This window comes from Natator depressus, chromosome 8, assembly GCF_965152275.1.
Source record: "Natator depressus isolate rNatDep1 chromosome 8, rNatDep2.hap1, whole genome shotgun sequence".
In the NCBI taxonomy this organism is placed as follows: Eukaryota; Metazoa; Chordata; order Testudines; family Cheloniidae; genus Natator; species Natator depressus.
Genome location: NC_134241.1, coordinates 65,008,666 through 65,028,417, shown reverse-complemented (window position 1 = coordinate 65,028,417; position 19,752 = coordinate 65,008,666). Strand labels below are relative to the sequence as shown.

At 37.3% G+C, this 19,752-nt stretch overlaps 1 protein-coding gene across 3 annotated transcripts in view; it reads left to right on the top strand.

The window, feature by feature from the left end:
- Positions 1-16,582, top strand: part of DDX59 (DEAD-box helicase 59) — a 61,649-nt gene extending 45,067 nt beyond the window's left edge. For all 3 annotated transcript variants that reach the window (XM_074961205.1, XM_074961204.1, XM_074961206.1), the window contains exons 2-9: positions 1,504-2,345; positions 6,558-6,725; positions 10,323-10,412; positions 11,084-11,335; positions 12,005-12,157; positions 12,874-13,002; positions 14,571-14,778; positions 16,326-16,582. In XM_074961205.1, coding sequence (XP_074817306.1) covers positions 1,515-2,345; positions 6,558-6,725; positions 10,323-10,412; positions 11,084-11,335; positions 12,005-12,157; positions 12,874-13,002; positions 14,571-14,778; positions 16,326-16,567 — 2,073 coding nt within the window. In that variant the 5' untranslated portion in view covers positions 1,504-1,514 and the 3' untranslated portion in view covers positions 16,568-16,582. The remainder of the gene's footprint in view (positions 1-1,503; positions 2,346-6,557; positions 6,726-10,322; positions 10,413-11,083; positions 11,336-12,004; positions 12,158-12,873; positions 13,003-14,570; positions 14,779-16,325) is intronic.
- The last annotated feature ends 3,170 nt before the right edge of the window (positions 16,583-19,752 follow it).

The window sequence follows — 19,752 nt, the reverse complement described above, 5'->3', positions numbered from 1 at the left end:
TAATGTTTAAGAAAGTTTTGTAAATGAGTTCCAGTAGTTCATGGATTAGGGACCCAATATTATGGGGTTGCAGGGGCTTCTGTATAGATTGTTTAGGTTAATCTTTCTACCTACCCAATGGGATTCAGTGCTCAGTCTAGAAGATACCATCAGAGATGCTTAGTTTTTACAGTTCTCAAACTGTGGATTTGTGTCTCCAGAGATAACATGCTTGTTAACAGCAAAATTGTGTTTAAATAAATAAATAATGTATAGAGGTGAGAAATAACAGACTTCAACCCTATTGTCCCTCTGCAAATTTGTGTACACAGAGTCAATCTCTTACCTCTCTCTAAAAGTGCAAAGTTTCAAAAAGTTCAATGAATAGAAGATAGTTGGGGGCGGAATAGATCTGGACAAGGAGAAGAAGTCTGGAGATAAATGTGAGAAGGGAGGGACAGGCAGTAGAAACAAAAGTGAAACTGAGCAGCATATTGCAGAAGTCTTAAAGTGAATAAATGAAGACTCGGCACACCACTTCTAAAAGGTTGCCGACCTGTGGTATAAACATTTTCAATATTGTTTAGAGAAAAGGAAGATACTGTCATTGTGTGTGGGTTTAAATTGTGTGTGGGTCCCAACAGTCTTGAGCTGTGTTGTATGAACCAAAACCTCTGTTAATTAACTCCTAGGTACATATGAATGTTGATTCAGTCTCTTGCCTTGAAAACACATTTCACTGATTGTAATGTTTCATGGTAAAAATAAACCATGGCGATTATTATTAATCATGTTTATTATAGTGGAGCCTAAGGGCCAACCGAGAGTGGGGTCCCATTGTACTATACAAAGTCTCCTCTGAAGAGCATACAATCTACATAGACAAGACAGACCCGAAATAGACAAAGGTGGGGGAAGAGGTATAATAAACGGCGTGAACAATGTGAATATATATATATATATATATATATACACACACACACACACATACACATCTTTTGAGTGGATTTACTTAGGATGGGATAAGCTAAATGGAAAGGAAAGGGCAGTGGGAGACAGGACAGGGCTCAAGAGCGTAAGAGGCCCAGGTGTTGAGTGAAACTGAGGTGAACAGACTAGGAAGGAAGGTGACAGAGAGGGTTGGAGCAAACAGCCAATCAGCACAGGGCAGAGAAAGTCCAGTCAATACTGCAGAAAATTCACTGATTGTCTAAAAGTCCATGCTTTGGCTGCTACTTCTACTGGCTGGAATCTTGGGTTGGCTGCTCTCTGCACTTTTTCTGCAAGGTCACATGGTGGGGTAGGCACCCCTGGAGTTGGGGTCAGTGGTCTCCCCTCCACACTTCTGTGTGCTGTGGGAGGGGTGACTCTGGCTGGACCCTATTTTACCCCTTGCTTCCTTGCTGCAGTGCAATAGTCCCTGCTTTGGCTACCAGCTGGAGTCTCTGGCTGGCTCCTCTCTGCAGCTTTTCCCCAAGGCCACATTAAAATACCTTTTAATAATTGTAATTATTTTCTTCACAGAATATTGAAGCATGTTTGTTCCAAGGTCTCTTAAAGTGAAGAGGAATGCTGATGATGACCTAAGCTGTACAGCAAAAATAAAAAAGTTGTCTTCTGGAGAACCCTCATTAGTGGAGGCCACAGACTTCAGAGATGTCAAGCCAGCTATAAAAGACGCTTCTGCTTCAGGATGTAATTTATATAAAGCAGTACAAGAATGTACAGAGCGACACACTTTTCCAGATTCAGACTTCCCCTTTGTTGATGAATCTTTGGGAAGTGACCACCAAAATGTTGATGAAGACAGCTCCTCTGTAGACGAACCCATTAAATCTTTCAGCAAATCCCAGCGCTGGGCAGAACCTGGAGAACCTATATGTGTTGTTTGTGGTCGTTATGGTGAATATATTTGTGATAAAACAGATGAAGATGTTTGTAGTTTAGAATGTAAAGCCAAACATCTTTTACCAGCTAAAGAAAAGGAAGAAGGGTTAAACTCTGACAGTCTTGTGAAAGTAGAATCAAAACCAGAAACTCTTTTGCCTGTCACGCTTTATACTTATAAAGAACATTCCTTTATTTTAAGCCTGCAAGATGACCAGATCAAGAACCTTAAATTACAGTTAGGTATTGTTGTCCAGGGCGAAGGAGTTACAAGACCTATTATAGAGTTTGAACACTGTGGTTTTCCTGAAACTTTAAACTATAATTTAAAGAATTCAGGCTATGAAGTTCCAACCCCTATCCAGATGCAGATGATTCCTGTTGGACTTTTGGGAAGGGATATCGTGGCCAGTGCAGACACAGGCTCAGGAAAAACTGCAGCCTTCCTGCTTCCAGTTATTATTAAAGCCTTAGAAGAGGTAATTAAAGTTTAGGGAGGTAATTAAAGTTTATGTATATATTCAGAAAGAGGTGAGAAGCTTAATGAGTCCAGAGTTCTTAATATAATTAAAAATGGCAGTGATTTGTATTGAAGCTCATTAGTTTATTTTTTTTAAAGAGCTTTTCCCCTTAATACGATGAATATTTTCTAGTTGGGTGGGCAGGAAATATAGTCTCTTAATTGACATTACTGTACTTGCAGTTTCATTTTGTTCACAAAAAGTAACCTATTGAAAGGACACTTTTGGTGTGTTTTCTCCCAATAATTATGTAGTTTTCCCAGTAACTTAGGAGTTAGTTGCTAATGTTCCAGCATGTATCATTCGGTGACATCACAAATACTATGAGGGCTGTAAAGACATTTCTGGTATTCATGTGATTTCACAGATGAATTCAGGCTGTGATGTCTTCAGCTAACCAGCAAATATCCAGAGGAATTCAGAGGGTAAAATAATTTTTAAAGGGTAGGTAAAACTTATTTCTGTGCTGACTGCTCCTCACAACCTCACCAAAAGGGGCCCATCAGTGCATATTTTAATACTTAACTCCAATACCATTTGAAGTAAAGAAAAAGAGACTAACATGAATGCTTACATTTCATAGTGCAAGTTTTCAAGCAATGGGTGATCTTGCATACTATTCTGTACTTCAGTTTCAGGATACCGTTTGGTGACTTTTCCGTCCAGATTCTCATTTGAACATTGAAATTTTTTTTGGTGGGTTTAAATCAAAGTGTCTCTAATTTAGGAGGGGCTACCCCATCCCACCTTTAATACACTATGGCTTATTTATATCCTGGTGACATCTGAAAAACTTTAGTTTGTCTCTATAACTTGTTAATTTTTAGGATAATAATTATTGGTTATTATGGGTGGGAGGGAAATGGCTTTACTTTTCCAAGTAATTGGTGGCAGTTTAGGGTTGGATGATCCAAAATGCAGTAGAATCACTATAGTTCTTTGAATAGTATCCTTATGGGTGCTCCACTTCAGCAGCGCATGTGCCTCTCAATCAAAGATTTTCAGTTAGTAATGTGCTTTCTTGTGCGTTATGCCTCCTTGTGTTGGACACTAAGTCCATATAGGTGAGTACAAACAAACTGCCCTTCAGTTCCTTCTCAACCGCCTCAGCCTGAGAGGGAGCCTTAGTGTGTCTGTCTCGAGCATGCTTCGTCTTTTCTATTTTTCTGTAGTTGATTGATTAATTAGTATAGTTATAGTTAGTTAAGAAGTGAGAGGATTGTTTTTCTCCTCTTCCCCCCCCCCCCCCGACAGTCACAGGGAAGATTCTTATTATTATCAAGGGTGATGGAGGGGCATGTAGGGTTGGTTCCAACTTCCATATGGGCTCCCCTAGTGGCCACACTGGGACCCCTAGGATGCTTCTTGGCAGCAATTTGCCAGACCACCTGTACTGCTCATAGGGAGGCTAGAGTTGCACAGCTCTCCTCCCCAATGAGCCCCCTCCCCACACACAAAGAGATGTTTGGAGACCAGGAAGCCAGGGCGGATAAAGAGGCCACCCCTCAAACACTTATTTCATCCTCTTCTCTGGATGAGGTGGTTATACCTCCAACACCATCCATTGCCAGAGATTTTCAGCAATTTCAAGAAGTCATAAAGTGGGTAGCAAATTTCTCTTGAAGTCAAGGATTCACAGCACAAACTGTTGGATATCCTATCGTCCGCAACAACCTCCAGGGTGCCGTTACCCATTAACGAGATACTCCTACATCCATCTAAGACTGTATGGGAGACACCTTTCACTGTTCGGACCACATCTAAACAGGCAGATAACCCCTTAAGGATTCTGACCTTTTGTGCTCTCCTGCTCCACCTAACTCCCTGGTGGTGATGTGTGGGGAGTAAATGAGCATGATAGACGGTACTTCTCTAAGTCTACCCTGTAAGACAAAGACACTGGATCTCTGGACAAAAGAGCAGTGGCAGCAGTGGCGACTTACCCCTGACAAGAAGCAATTATAGTTTTTCCATATCTCGATGACTGATTACTCAAGGGCAGCTCCTATGAAGCACTGCTGTCTTCCACTCAGACAGCCCTTGTTAACCGCTGCAGTTTAGCCTGAAACTGAATGTAAAAAAAATCCACTTTAACCCTGTACAGAAGATAGTTTATAGGGGTATATTTGGACTTGTTGGCAGCCAGGGACTACCTTCCCTTAGACAGATTTGTAACTTCGGCAGTTCTGGTACAGGCAATTCAGTGTAGCCCTCAGACTACAATAAGGAACAGTTCCTGGGGCACATGACAACTTGTACCTTTGACCTTTGACCAGTCATGCAGGGCTACACCTCCACTGCTTCCGGGGTTGGCTCAGAATGATCCATTCTCCAGTCAGACACATTGGACAGACAGGAGAGTAACTCCCTACACTGGTGGAAGGATCAACTCCGTGTCTTTTCAGGGATTCCTTTCTGTCGCTTAGCTCCATTAGTGACTTTAATAACAGATGGATCTCTGTTGGGATTGGGAGCCCACCTCAATATCCTCGCAACTCAGGGAAGATGAACAACTCCAGAAACCAGTCTCAACATCAATCTGTTGGTGCTTAGGGCTGTCAGGAACGCTTACCTTTATTTCCTGCCCCTCATCGGAGGTACATCAATCAGGGTCATGACGGACAATGTATCTTGTATGTTCTGTTTCAATGAGCAAGAAGGAACAGGATTCTCCTTCTGTGTGCCAAGGCCATGAAACTATGGAACTGGTGGATAGATCATCAGACCCAAATTTCAGCAGTCTGTTTCCCAGGTATTCAGAACAACACATCTGATGATGTTGGTACAGCTCTCAAGACTACGAATGGGAGCTAAATGCACAAGTTCTCCACAGCATGTTCAAAAAATGGGGACTGCCGGGGATCTCTTTGCCACCTCCAAAAACAGGAACGGTGCCCTCTTCTCTGCTCAAGAAGAGGTCTGGGCCATCAATCCTGGGGGACACCTCTTTTCTGTCTGGTAAGAAGGGTCTGTTCTGTGCCTTCCCACAACACTGCTGATACTAAGGGTGATGAGCAAAATCAGACAGGAGAGGGCCAAAGTTATCCATATAGTGCTGACATGGCTGAGACAAGCTTGGTACCCTTACCTGCTTCATCTGTGTCCAAACGCAGCTCAAGCTCCTGTCCACTCCTCATCTCCTCTCATTGAGTGTGGGCCATGTGCTTCATCCTAACCTAGCAGTTCTTGCCTCAGGGTGTGGTTCAGAGTTAGAATCCTCCTGCTCTATAGAAATACAACAGGTACAAGAGGTATAACAAATGTTACTGAATAGTGGAAAGAGGTCAACTTGTGCTACTTACCTGCAGAAATGGAAGAGTTTCTTCCATTGGTGGTGGTGTCACTCCTTCCTGCCAGAATTTCTGCCATCCTGCATTACCTTTTGGATCTGAAGAAATTGGGGTTATCAGTTAGTTTGATTAAGGTCCAAATACCAGCCTTTCATCCTTTGTTAAAAGTATTTTCCATTTTTGCTCCCTTGATATTGACTAGGTTTATTAAGGGTTTGGGGAATCTCTACCCTCAGATTAGAGACCCCACCACAACCTGGAACCTCAGTTTGGTACTCGGTTACCTTATGAGACCTCTATCTGAACCTATGGCAACCAACTCTCTGCTCCATTTATCTATGAAGACAGTCTTTTTTACTAGCCATCATGTCAGTTCAAAGGGTTGGGGAGATTGGAGTCTTGACAGATTCTCACCCCCCCTTCCCGAGCTCTGGAACCCCCACACTTTGCAGGGTCCTAGAGCCTGGGTTCCAGCCCAAACCCAGAAGTCTACACAGCAGTGAAACAACCCTGCAGCCCAAATCCCTCAAGCCTGACTTGGCTGGCACAGGCCAGCCGGAGGTTATTCTTTGCTGTGTAGGCATACCCTAAAGGCTCTTTACACTGCTCTGGTGCGTAAAGGAGCTTTGAAGTTGGTATACATTACATTGCAGTCACTGCCAGAGAAGTGTAAAGGGACCTAAATGTCAATTAGAATCCTTTATCTTTCAGTTGAATATTAGAGTTGGCCCCATGAATGATTTTAGTAGGCTGTTTACTAGCTAATTAATCAAAATGACTGCACTACATAACTATGTCTCTGTAGAAAGATTTATGTTAGGTTTTCACCAAAGAATGAAAATTCGATGGTGGATAGAAGTTTTTTTTTTTTCCTTTTTAGACTAAAACTCCGTCTGCACTTATTCTGACACCAACGAGAGAGTTAGCCATTCAGATAGAGAGACAAGCTAAAGAGCTGATGATTGGTCTGCCAAACATGAGAACAGTTCTTCTTGTAGGAGGTTTACCACTGCCACCCCAACTTCATCGTCTAAAACAAACTGTTAAGGTAAGAACCATTGTGTGAAAGAGTTCCTTGAAGAAAGATGTTTTTATGGCATGTGTAGGAAATAAAAACTGATGACTTAACCTTTGACTTGAATTTGCGTGTTTTACATCAGTGGTGCCCAACCTCATTACACAGGAGGGCCATATAAATCTAAGCCACAACCTTGTGTGGGTCAAACAGATTTTACATATTTTAATCAGATTTATAGTCCCCTGTACTGATATATATTTTAAGTTCAGCTTGTTTTGTATGTATTTAGATGGGTTGTTTCTACGTATAGCATTGTTTATTTAAAAACAAAGAAATCAGTGCATAAAATGTGTATCAGAATTACAGAAAATGGGGAAAAAAACAGTGAAGAACACAAACACTAATGAATCTGCTGTTGAAGCAGGCTGTGGGCGTTATGAAATGCTCTGGTGGGCTGTAGGTTGGGCACCCTTGCTCTACACAATGAGTCTAGACCCTTAGCAGTAAAGATTAGCTCCTGAATTTTTATAGTAACTAGAGCTGTCAGTTAATCACAGTTAACTCACGTGATTATCTCAAAAGAATTAACTGCGATTAAAAAAATAATCACAATTAATCACAATGTTAAACAATAGAATACCAATTGAAATGTATTAAATATTTTTGTATGTTTTTCTACATTTTCAAATATATTGATTTCTTTTACAACACAGAATACAAAGTGTACAGTGCTCATTTTATATTATTATTTTGATTACAAATATTTGTACTGTAAAAGTGATAAAATAGTATTTTTCAATTCACCTCATACAAGTACTGTAGTCCAATCTTTATTATGAAAGTGTAATTTACAAATTTAGATTTTTTTGTTACATAACTGCACTCAAAAACAAAACAATGTAAAACGTTAGCGCCTATAAGTCCACTCAGTCCTACTTCTTGTTCAGCCAGTTGCTAAGACAGACAGGTTTGTTTACATTTACAGGAGATACTGCTGACTTATTTACAATGTCACCTGAAAGTGAGAACAGGCACTTTTATAGCCGGCATTTCAAGGCATGTACTTGCCAGATATGCTAAACATTCATATGTCCCTTCATGCTTCCGCCACCATTCCAGAGGACATGCGTCCATGCTGATGATGCTCGTTAAAAAAAAATGCATTAATTAAATTTGTGACTGAACTCCCTGGGGGAGAATTGTATGTCTCCTGTTCTGTTTTACCCACATTCTGCCATATATTTCATGTTATAGCAGTCTCGGATGATGACCCAGCACATGTTCATTTTAAGAACACACTCACAGCAGAGTTGACAAAATGCAAAGAAGGGTATCCATGTGAGATTTCTAAGGATAGATACAGTACTCGACCCAAGGTTTAAGAATCTGAAGTGCCTTCCAAAATCTGAGGGGGACGAGGTGTGGAGAATGCTTTCAGATGTCTTAAAAGAGCAACACTCTGATGCAGAAACTACAGAACCCAAACTACCAAAAAAAGAAAATCAACCTTCTGCTGGTGGCATCTAACTCAGATGATGAAAATGAACATGCATCGGTCTGCTCTGCTTTGGATTGTTGAAGGGTTAAAATTCATTGCTGATGTAATAACCTGGTGTATGGATTTATGTACAGGCCCAAAGTCCAGAGTTTGGTCAAGAGGTCAGAGGCCTAGCAAATAGTGATTAGCTAAGAGAAAGCAGAATAACCAAAGATAACCTTGCTTTTGCTAGATATGCCTGGTCAGCAGAACACCAGATGTTGGGGGCAATAATTGTGTCTTATTTAAAGTTGCAAATAGAATCTGTTAGTCTCTAAGGTGCCACAAGTACTCCTTTTCTTTTTGTAAATAGAACAAAGAAGCCCTGTCTCTGTTGTGTTAGTTTCTTCTGTAGGGAGATGTTCTTCCCACACATCCAACCTTGAGTTTATGAAAGGTTCAAGCGTGTCAGTATAAGATATGGCCTCCTCCCTTTCCCAGGGATCAATGCCTGACTTAAAACACAAATGAACAACTTGAAAGACAATCTTTATTGCCATATACTTTCACTGTTTCTTTGCTTTTACACCTAGATATGTATCTGTTGGACAATCAAAGGAGCTACTTCATTCCTATGGACCCCAAAGCAGAATTCAACATATATATTTTATACTAATATATTTATTAAAGTACTAATTAAATGTTAAATGTTAATTTGTTAACTTGAGACCATGGGCGGAGACATTATGTAACCTTGACCATTGGCTACTGTGCTATCATGTCTTGCAGCTAAACTTATCCGGGGCTGTGGGACTGCCTACCCCGTCACTTTCCCCTACCCATGAAAATCCATATATTCCATTGTAATCAATTGATTGACAGTGTCTGTGAGCCTAATAAGTGAGGTGACACTCCCGTCAGCACTGTACGTAATAAACTCCTGTTCTTGATCTCTACACAATATGGATTTATGTCCTTCAGTCGTTATCAAGCAGAACCCATCATCAGCATGAATGCATGTCTTCTGGAATGGTGGTTGAAGCATGAAGGGACATATGAATCTTTAGCACATCTGGCACGTAAATATCTTGTGATTCCAGCTACAACAGTGCCATGCGAACACCTGTTCTGACTTTCACGTGACATTGTAAACAAGATGTGGGCAGCGTTATCTCCTGCAAATTGTAACCAAACTTGTTTGCCTGAGTGATTGGCAGAAGTAGGACTGAGTGGACTTGTAGGTTCTATAGTTTTACATTGTTTTATTTTTTAATACAGTTATTTTTTGTACATAATTCTACATTTGTAAGTTCAACTTTCATTATAAAGAGATTGTACTACAGTACTTGTATTAAGTGAATTGAAATATACTATTTATTTTTTACAGTGCAAATATTTGTAATCAAAAATAAATATAAAGTGAGCACTGTACACTTTGTATTCTGTCTTGTAATTGAAATGAATATATTTGAAAATGTAGAAAACATCCAAATATATTTAAATAAAAGGTATTCTATTATTGTTTAACAGTGTGAGTAATTACGATTAATTTCTTTTTAATTGCTTGACAGCCCTAATAGTAATATAAATTTCTTTACAGATATGAAACATTTATATGTATCCTTCTGAATTTTACATATAAAGAATAAGATTTCAAAATGATTTCTCGTCTTTATATGTTTGCTGCTTTCAAAGGGTATAATTTGCGACTTAAGTGAGGAATTATAATTTACGACAGGAAACACTTTAGTTCCTTGACTTTAGGATTTAGATTTTTGTGGCACGGAACACGCTGCAGGCATTCATAAATTCCAGGTATCATCTTCAGAGGGCTAATTATTCCATTTGTTTTCAGTTACACACAACTTTGGAGAATCATGTACAGGAATGTCAAGTCTCTTTGCATTTGAACTTGAATAATTACATAAATACAGATAATTAGTACAAATGTGCTGTAACTGTAACGTACCCTTGATAGTCACCCACCTTCTGTCCCTACTAAAAACAAAAACAGAAAGCTTGCATTTTTGTCGTCCAATGCTTGCAAGTGCTAATGTCAAACATATTATTTTTCAAGGACTGCATACAATTTTCATATAGCTTTAACTCATATTAGCTTGCTTTTCTAATGTTTTGCTTTCTTCTGATAGGTTATAATAGCAACACCTGGAAGACTATTAGATATTTTAAAACAAAGCTCTGTTCAGCTCCATGGTATTAAAATCGTAGTTGTGGATGAAGTAAGTTCATATAAAGTTAAATACTGTAATTAGAAACAAGTGTTATCAAAATACAGTGATAATGGCCACTGTTAGAGCTCTCATATTTCTGACTGTTAAATAAAAAGTGGCTGCCTAATATAGGTCCTGATCAAGCAAAGCACTTATGCAAGTCCTTAACTTTAAGTTTGTGTGTAGTCCCACTGACTTCCTCGGAATTTAGCATATGCTTTAAAGTTAAGCACGTGGTTGAATGCTTTGCTGGATTAGGGCCATAGTGTCTAATAAATGGTTTAACTGGAGTCCCAGGCGAGGTGGTTGATTGTCAACTAAACACAATGTTTATTAAAATATAGTTTATACTTCTCAGGGTTAAAAAGTGAATTTAGTATTATGTAAAAGATGCTTGAGTGGCTGTAGTCATGTCAGTTTACATAACTGATAGGAGCGCAAGCTCCGCCACAGATTCCCACGAGTGTCAACAGAAGAAGTGTGTCTATCCCTCTTCATAGCTTTTCTTCTGACTACTCAAATCAGAACTGATTTTAATGTGGTGACAGTGTCGCTACACTAGTGTTGATTATGTCAATTAAAGAATAGTGCATGATCGTCAGAGCTTCCCTGTGTCTTTTTGTATACTAAAAATTATTAAGAAAAACATCATACTGTCTTAAATTAATATTTTCATTTAGGCTGATACCATGTTAAAGATGGGCTTCCAGCAACAAGTGCTGGATATTTTGGAAAACACCTCCAGTGATCGTCAGACCATATTGGTTTCAGCCACAATACCAGTTGGCATTGAGCAGCTGGCAAATCAACTTCTGCAGAATCCTGTGAGAATAACCATTGGAGAAAAGAATCTGCCATGTTCCAATGTTCGCCAGATTATCTTGTGGGTAGAAGAACCATCTAAAAAGAAAAAACTATTTGAAATATTAAATGTTAGTATAGTGTTTTATTTAGCAAATTATTTCTATGCTTGTAGTGAATAAAGTTTAATTAATTTAGTTTAATTTAGCTCTTGCCTATCTAGTGCAAATGTGTGTGAGGCAAACGAGCAGTAATGGACAGTACGTTATCTGCCCCACCACGTTCAAGAATGTCTCCCTGGGGGTTCCCTGATAAAACAAAAAGACGTGAGGGCCTTAATCCTCACAATAATTCTAGGTTTATTTTATGAGCATTCTGAAGTAATCTTAGCTGCAGTTATGTAAGAGATTAATATGTGCATTTAAGTGAAACTCAGATCTATTTCACATTTTAAAAACTCACCATTTTTGTATTTAAAACACATCTTCAAAAAGATTATTTCTGAAGTTGTTTCAAGGCAAACTAGGGACCTGATTTTACAAACCCCTATGCATGTGTTTAATTTGACTCATAAGTAACATTACACACGTGTGCAAGTATTTTCAGGATTAGGGCTTAAATCTTGTCCTTTTTTTTATTAGGCGTTGGAGGATTTTTAAAAAAAATAAATATGCTTGTTTCAATCTAATGTATAAAATCTACTGAAGAGAAAATGAGCAATTGTAAATAAATAGCTGTGGTTGACCAGAAAAAAACTATGCTGATACAGTAGGTTTTACACAACTATTTTAATTTTACAGGATAAGAAACTCTTCAAACCTCCAGTATTGGTATTTGTGGACTGCAAGCTTGGAGCAGATCTTCTGAGTGATGCTGTTCATAAAATCACAGGATTACAATGCATATCGATGCATTCTGATAAATCACAAACTGAAAGAACAAATATATTGCAGGTTTGTACTTCCTAAAATAGAGATCTCTACGTCACTATGAAACATTCCATCTTCTTTTTAAAAAGATAATTTAGTTTTAATGAGTTAGTAAAGTAGGCATCTTGTCGTTGTCTGTCACTTATATAAAAGCTGACTAATGCAATTCCAGAGACCACTGGATTTAATGTTTGTTTTTAAACTCCAGGCATAATTTTTATTCTTCAGAATATTGTTCTTTGGGGTGAAGGAAATGCATAGTGAAAGTACTTACATCTGTCTTGTATTACTGAGTTTTCACAATGAATGCTAGAGTTTATGGAAAACTGAAATGAGAGCACAGACTGTATTTCTACTAATACTTCAAGAAAGTGGCTATTTTAAATACTCTAGATTACTCTATTATTATTATTTATTTTAAATGGGAATTGACTTAAACATTAGTTAGTCTGTGACTGGTTTTGTGCCTTGCTGAATTGGTGTTTTGTATCATTTTAAGCAGGACTCATTGAATCACAAAATTTTATTTCTGTGTGTGCTACATAAATCAAGAGTACAGTAGGGCACTATTTTTCGTCTTTTTTCAGCAGCAGAATAGTCTGTTGTGCAAGTTATGACACTGCCCTTTATTTGAACCAACAGTATCTTGCCCTTTTACAGCAGGTCTCAAAAGGGGAATTGCAAGGAAATAAAGCATACATAGAAAGTAATTATAATTTATTTTGTTTCCCACCCTTCAGGGATTATTTCAGGAAAAATATGAAGTCGTAGTAAGCACTGGAGTCCTTGGGCGAGGACTTGACCTTGTCAATGTCAAACTGGTAGTAAATTTTGATATGCCCTCAAGCATGGACGAATACGTACATCAGGTAAAGAGATACGTGTATCTTAAACATACATGAGATACTTGTTTTATTTTTCCAACAATGTTTTAGCAAGACCATGCATGATCTGAATTGAAAGATGCACGCATAGGGATGGACGTACCTCCGGAAAAGTTCCCTTTAGGAGGGCAGGAAGAAGGGAATCCTGAAGAATCTCTCCTCCATCCTATGCAAGAAACACCAAACCTTCAGTCTGAATTAATGGAGGAACACTATAAAAAATAATGCCTCTATTTGCCAATGGTGTTTATGTAGCTCTCCCTCTCCACCTCAATGTGAAGGAGTATCTCAGTTCCTATACCTTTTTAAAGCATATGTGTATACTAAACATTATTACTTCTCCTTTCATTTTTTTGTTGGAAAAAACTGAAATGTCAATGAAATAATGAATGGGAACTCTGCTTACCCATATAACAATATTTGATGTTTTGCTTAGTTCCAACCTATTAGACCTCACTACTTTTGTGAAACAACTAAGAGCTAGTAGAGCATTCAGAGTACTGACTTGCCCATGACAATACTATATATTAGGGCTGTAGATTAATTGCAGTTACCTCATGTGATTAACTCAAAAAAATTAATCGCGATTAAAAAATTGTGATCAATCGCACTGTTAAACAATAGAATACCAACTTATTCAATATTTTTGATTTTTCTACATTTTCAAATTTATCTATTTCAATTACAACACAGAATACAAAGTGTACAGTGCTCAATTTATATTATTTTTTATTACAAATATTTGCACTGCAAAAATGATAAATCGTATTTTTCAGTTCAGCTCATACAAGGACTGTAGTGCAATCTCTTTGTCATGAAAGTGCAACTTACAAATGTAGGTTTTTTTGTTACATAACTGCACTCAAAACCAAAACAATGTAAAACTTTAGAGCCTACAAGACCATGCTACATTGCCATGCAAATGCCTGTCTCACTTTCAGGTGACATTGTAAACAAGAAGTGGGCAGCATTATCTTCTGCAAATGTAAACAAACTTGTTTGAGCAATTGTCTGAACAAGAAGTACGACTGATTGGACTTGTGGGCTCTAAAGTTTTACATAGTTTTATTTTTGAATGCAGGTTTTTTGTACATAATTCTACATTTGTAAGTTCAACTTTCATGGCAGAGATTGGACTACACTACTTGTATTAGGTGAGTTGAAAAATACTATTTGTTTTGTTTTTTATAGTGCAAATATTTGTAATCAAAAATGAAGTGAGCACTCTAAACTTTGTATTTTGTGTTGTTATTGAAATCAATATATTTGAAAATGTCCAAAAATAGTTAAATAAATGGTATTCTATTGTTTAACAGCGCAATTAATGATGCAATTAATCGTGATTAATTTTTTTCATCACGATTAATTTTTTTAATCGCTTGACAGTCCTACTATATATCCAGTTTCATGTAAGAACACCCAATATACAGTATTGCTGCAACAAAAATAGATTTTTAAACTATCACACAATGGAGTTTAAGCCGTCTTCTTTTATTCTGAAGGGAGATAGATTACTAATGCTAATTTAAAATAAACTTTGTTTTCATTTGCAGGTTGGAAGAGCAGGAAGGCTGGGTCACAGTGGAACTGCAATTACTTTTATCAATAACAACAGCAAGAAGCTTTTTTGGGATGTTGTAAAGAGAGTAAAACCAACAGGCACGATTCTTCCTCCACAGTTGCTAAACTCCCCATATCTTCATGACCAAAAGAGAAAAGAACAACAGAAAGTTAAACAATCACAGAACAGTCTTGTAACAGGTGATAATCTTATGGACATTATTAGAAAACATGACAAAAGTAATTCTCAGAAGTGATTAATGGTATTATATTTATAAATGTGTAAATATAATGAAAGCACTGTATTTCAGTAATAATTAAACATGAATTTATATCATTGGTATAAGAGCGTTCAAAGTTATTTTTTAAAACGTGTAACCTTTTTTCTGGAGAAGTCCTGAGTCTGATTTTCATCTCCATCCCCAAATAGTGCCTGATCTAAAAGGACATTCCAAATTTAAAAATTGCACTTCAGTCTAAAAGTACAGTAACATCTAAAAGCATTTTTTCAGTTTGTTTACTTTGTGTAGGTGACATCTTATATAGTTATTTTCACTGTTCTTTCCTTGTTGTTTCTGTGGGGTTTTTGCACCGCAGTGGAGGAGAGAGGAATATTTTTAAAACAGAAAAATTTGATTGTAAAACTAATTGGCATGGACATGTTTACTATCTGCAAATATTTTTAACTCTTGTTAAAGTAACAATGTTTAAGTTAAGACTGTCCCTTTAACCCTCAAATCAATATCTAATTATCCTCAATACTGGGCACCCCCACAGTTTTCATTTATGGGTCACAATGAATTATTAAAAATGATTGGTTTCTTCTTGCCATCACGTCTGAAACCAGTAAAAAAAAAATCCTGCTCCAGTACTCTACAACATAAAGAAGATTTTTTTCCCGGTTTTCATTTGGGCTAGCAAGGACTGTGGGTTTCTTCAACTTCATATTAGAGAAATGAGAAAAATTAGATCTAGTAATTAAAACATGAAATTGTGATCTCATTCTGTTAATGGGGCATGATTGGGCTGTAAGGGTGGAATGTTATACTATAAAAAAAATAGGGCTGTCAATGTACTGACGTGATTAACTCAAAAAAATTAATCGCAGTTTTAATTGCACTGTTAAACAATAGAATACCAATTGAAATTTATTTAATATTTTGGATGTTTTTATACACTTTCACATCTATTGTATTCTGTGTTGTAATTGAAATCAAAGTGTATATTATTTTTATTACAAATATTTGCACTGTAAAAATGATAAAAGAAATAGTAGTTTTCAGTTCACCTCATACAAGTACTATAGTGCACTCTTTTTTGTGAAAGTGCAATTTAAACAAATGTAGATTTTTTTGTTACATATCTGTACTCAAAAACAAAACAATGTAAAACTTCAGAGCCTACAAGTCCACTCAGTCCTACTTGTTCAGTCAATTGCTAAGACAAACAAGTTTGTTTACATTTACAGGAGATAATGCTGCCCTCTTCTTATTAACAATGTCACCAGAAAGTGAGAACAGGCATTTTGCATGGCACTTTTGTAGCAAGCATTGCAATGTATTTACATGCCAGACATGGTAAACATTCATATGCCTCTTCATGCTTCGAGCATTCCAGAGGACATGCTTCCATGCTGCTGATACTAGTTAAAAAAATGTTAATTAAGTTTGTGACTGAACTCCCTGGGGGAGAATTGTATGTCCCCTGCTCTGTTTTACCCACATTCTGCCATATGTTTCATGTTATAGCAGTCTTGGATGAAGACCCAGCAAATGTTGTTCATTTTAAGAACACTTCCACTGCAGATCTGACAAAACGCAAAGTAGGTACCAATGTGAGATTTCTAAAGATAGCTACGGCACTCGACCCAAGGTTTAAGAATCTGAAGTGCCTTCCAAAATCTGAGAGGGACGGGGTGTGGAGCATGCTTTCAGAAGTCTTAAAAGAGCAACATTCAGATGCAGAAACTACCGAACCTCAACCACCATAAAAGAAAACCTTCTGCTGGTGGCATCTAACTCAGAGGATGAAAATGAACATGCGTTGGTCCACGCTGCTTTGGATTGTTATCGAGCAGAACCAGTCATCAGCATGGACATATGTCCCCTGGAATGGTGGTTGAAGCATGAAGGGACATATGAATCTTTAGCGCATCTGGCACGTAAATATCTTGTGACGCAAGCTACAATAGTGCCCGGAGAATGCCTGTTCTCACTTTCAGGTGACATTGTAAACAAGAAGTGGGAGGCATTTTCTCCTGCAAATGTAAACAAACTTGTTTGTCTGAGTGATTGGCTGAACAAGAAGTAGGACTGAGTGGACTTGTAGGCTCTTAAGTTTTACATTGTTTTATTTTTGAATGCATTTTTTTTGTACATAATTCTACATTTGTAAGTTTAACATTCATGATAAAGAGGTTGCATTGCAGTACTTGTATTAGTTTAATTGAAAAATACTATATGTTTTGGTTTTTTACAGTGCAAATACTTGTAATCAAAAATAAATACAAAGTGTACACTGCTCACTTTATATTCTGTTTTGTAATTGAAATCAATATATTTGGAAATGTAGAAGACATCCAAAAATATTTAAATAAATGGTATTCTATTATTATTTAACAGTGCGATTAATCCTAATCAGGTTTTTTTAAATGCTTGACAGCCCTAAAAAAAACCCCAACAGAATCAGATAGATCATGCAGGGAAGCAGTTTTCAAATGCTCTTGACCGCAACAGGATTGAATCTGGTTCTCTAGGCTCTGATCCTGCAATCTCTTAAAGAAATGCGTACATTTAAGCACAGTAGTCTCATTGGGCCAGATCCTTAATTTGTTTAAATTTTTGTAGTTGCATTAAAGCAATTGAGTTTGACAATTTACGTCAGCTGGGGATGTGGCCCATTGACTTCAAGAGCACTACATATGAACTTAAATTTAGCGTGTGCATAACTGTTTGCCGGCTTGTGGTCCTATATAATAAAACTATTGTAAGAGATTCTGTCAACAAAGCTTTTTAAATCCCTTCAATAAAAACCCATCAATTAATATTTTAAATTTATTTTGTGTATATTGCCCAAACCCTGCAGTGTCTTTTAAAAACCAAGTTCATTACAGAATAAAGTACCATCTTCCCATCATTAATGAAACTTCAGGAGAGAACAGTCCATTTTTATCCATCCTATTTTAAAAAAACACAACTCTTATCCTACTCAGGCATTTTTTCTGAGCGAGTCAGACTACAGAATGAATGCTGAATAAGTACAGGAAAATTGAAGTCTTATGTAAACTTGTATAGGCATGTGGATGGGTGTGGAATTATACAGTACATGAAAACAGAGGTTTATGGAAACATGCCTTTTTCCTCTGGAAAGACAACACATATTTGCTATGTAGGCAGATCTTTATTTAGTGTCTGCATTCGTACTAAAGTAACCCGCTGGTTGAAGATAGCTCAAAAGTAAGTTGTTTTGTGTTAGATATATATAATATATATATAGATATATATATAGATATATATATAGATATATATCTTTCGGTGTATAAAAATGCATCCTTTGCAAGCGTCTGGACACATGTAAAAACACAATTAAAACTAATGTTGATAAAAGCAAAAAAACAAACATAAAACCTATTCCACACCGACCACAGCTCACTCCATGTCATCCCAGCAGCCCAAGCGTGGAATAAATAGAGCTTTGTACTATACCCTGAATCTCAAAAGACTGGCTTTTTCAGACCTATCCTGGAAACAAATTTAGATACAGCCTTCCCTCCAGGCCACTGCAATTCAAATCTAAGATCTGTTAGCAGAAAGTGCACCCACTTATCTCAACTGAGATGATAATTTCTGAGATCACTCTCTCCCTCTTTATCAGCAGCTACATTATATAGTGCTTTATTGAGAACACAGCACCTTTAAATTGCAGCTGGAGACTAATTGGAAGCCATTGCAATCTCTGGTGATAAGGTGACACATTTTCCATGTCCATCCTAATGCACTATCTAAAACTTCCGGAGGGTCTTCAAGGAAATCTCAGACAATAATCCAATATGGAATTCACAAAGGCATGGGTTCCTTTTTATGTGGTATGCAAAAAAACAGAGGAACATGTCTTCCCCAATCCTGCATCCCCTGAAATACTGTAAAGAACCTTTCCTTTAGTGGACCTCTAAAACTGGAGTTATGGAGTGGCATAATGGAGGTAAGGGGTTATTGTCCACATGTTTCACCAGCTGGCCACCTTGACCTGCTATAGATGTTGCTCCTAGGCACTGCTACTGAGCTATTTATTCCTACTTATATATCAGTAGTTCTCTAATTTATAGTATGAACCGCTTCTTAGCAGTTGTCTTGCAGACACCTACCCTCCCATTCATAACATAACATCCATGTGGCAACAAGAGCATCATTAGGAAATTATGTAGTTTTAGCTCTCTTTAGTGCATTAAATGTTTTGTCCTTTTTGAAGAAAGTTGTCATTCTCTGTTTGTGCTCTATTTCATCTCCCCCCACTAATCTATTCCATTTGTCTCATTTCAAAACAAAAACAGCTGTTATATGATCACCAGTGGTCCATGGGCCACAGTTTAGGAACTTCAGAAGGTGTGCCCTCTTCAGGTTAACAGCCAGAATACCAATACATTATCAATACTGCTTTTATCTTGTATGAGGTTGTTTATATGAGGACATGCAGGAAAATTAATCCAAATTAACTAAACGTGTGAATTTGAAGTGGATTAGTGAAACCACATTAACCCAGTGTGAACATCCTCATTCAGAATTAAAGTGACCTTAATTCAATTCCAGAGTCAATTAAACTACACCAAATTAAGGGCACTAATTCTGAATAACAGAGAATGTTTGTTTAACCCATTTCAAATTAACATCTTTAGTTAATTCAAATTAAGTTTCCTGGATGTTCTCATGTAGACAAGATTTGTGTGAATGTGCATATGCACGTACTGGAAATGACACAGCACTGTCTGCACTTACCAGAATTCAGCCCTTCCAAGTTTGAATGCTATGTTTACATTTTAAATTATTTTCCATTTGATCAGTGCCAAATACTAATATTTATGCTAAAATATTGTATTTAATATTTCATCCTGATTTGTACTGTGTTCCAGATACTGCTTTGTTAACATAGTTTGATTAAGATTAGGAAAACAGTCATGTC